The sequence below is a fragment of the Vittaforma corneae genome, assembly GCF_000231115.1.
Source record: "Vittaforma corneae ATCC 50505 unplaced genomic scaffold supercont1.202, whole genome shotgun sequence".
Taxonomy (NCBI): domain Eukaryota; kingdom Fungi; phylum Microsporidia; family Nosematidae; genus Vittaforma; species Vittaforma corneae.
The window spans coordinates 1-540 of record NW_006890035.1 but is presented as its reverse complement, the minus strand read 5'-3'; the positions used below and the strand labels follow the sequence as shown (position 1 = coordinate 540).

Genomic DNA, 540 nt, shown 5'->3' with positions numbered 1-540 from the left:
TTTGGAATGCGCCTTATCGCTGTGTGGCTCTTGGAAGTGTGAATGCTTTGGAAAGTTAACAGCCTTTATGGGCTCGGGGACATGCTCGATTCTTCTGATAATTTCCACAGGCTCGGGGACATACTCAACTATTTTAATGTTTCTTGCATCTTCAGGAATATACTCATACTTTCTAACAGCTCTGAGAGTCACTGGAATATACTCAACACCTTCGACAAAACGATCAAAATCCATTCCTTGCCCACATACTGCAGTGCTATCGCGTTTCGAATTTCTTTTGCTGCGTCTTGCAAATAGAACATTGTTCTTGTCTCTGATTCTAACACACCTGTACTCTCCGGTCTCTATTCTCTCCAGTCTCCAGTAATTCATGAATGGGTATTAGTTTCAATTAAAAATTTGCATATCAGGATATGGACAGCAAAGTATACTTGTCAACTTGATTGCAAAGATAGGTATTGCAAATAATATTGCATGGTTTTAAACAACATCCTGCTCTATATGGTATAGGACAGCACGTACCATGGCCGTGTGTTGGGA

At 40.6% G+C, this 540-nt stretch overlaps 1 protein-coding gene across 1 annotated transcript; it reads right to left on the bottom strand.

Annotated features, from left to right (window-relative positions):
• Positions 1-372, bottom strand: VICG_02237 (uncharacterized protein; the record flags this gene model as incomplete). Its single annotated transcript, XM_007605619.1, has 1 exon — positions 1-372. A coding segment is annotated over one exon (372 nt), but the record flags the coding sequence as incomplete, so codon positions are not given.
• Positions 373-540: the final 168 nt, after the last annotated feature.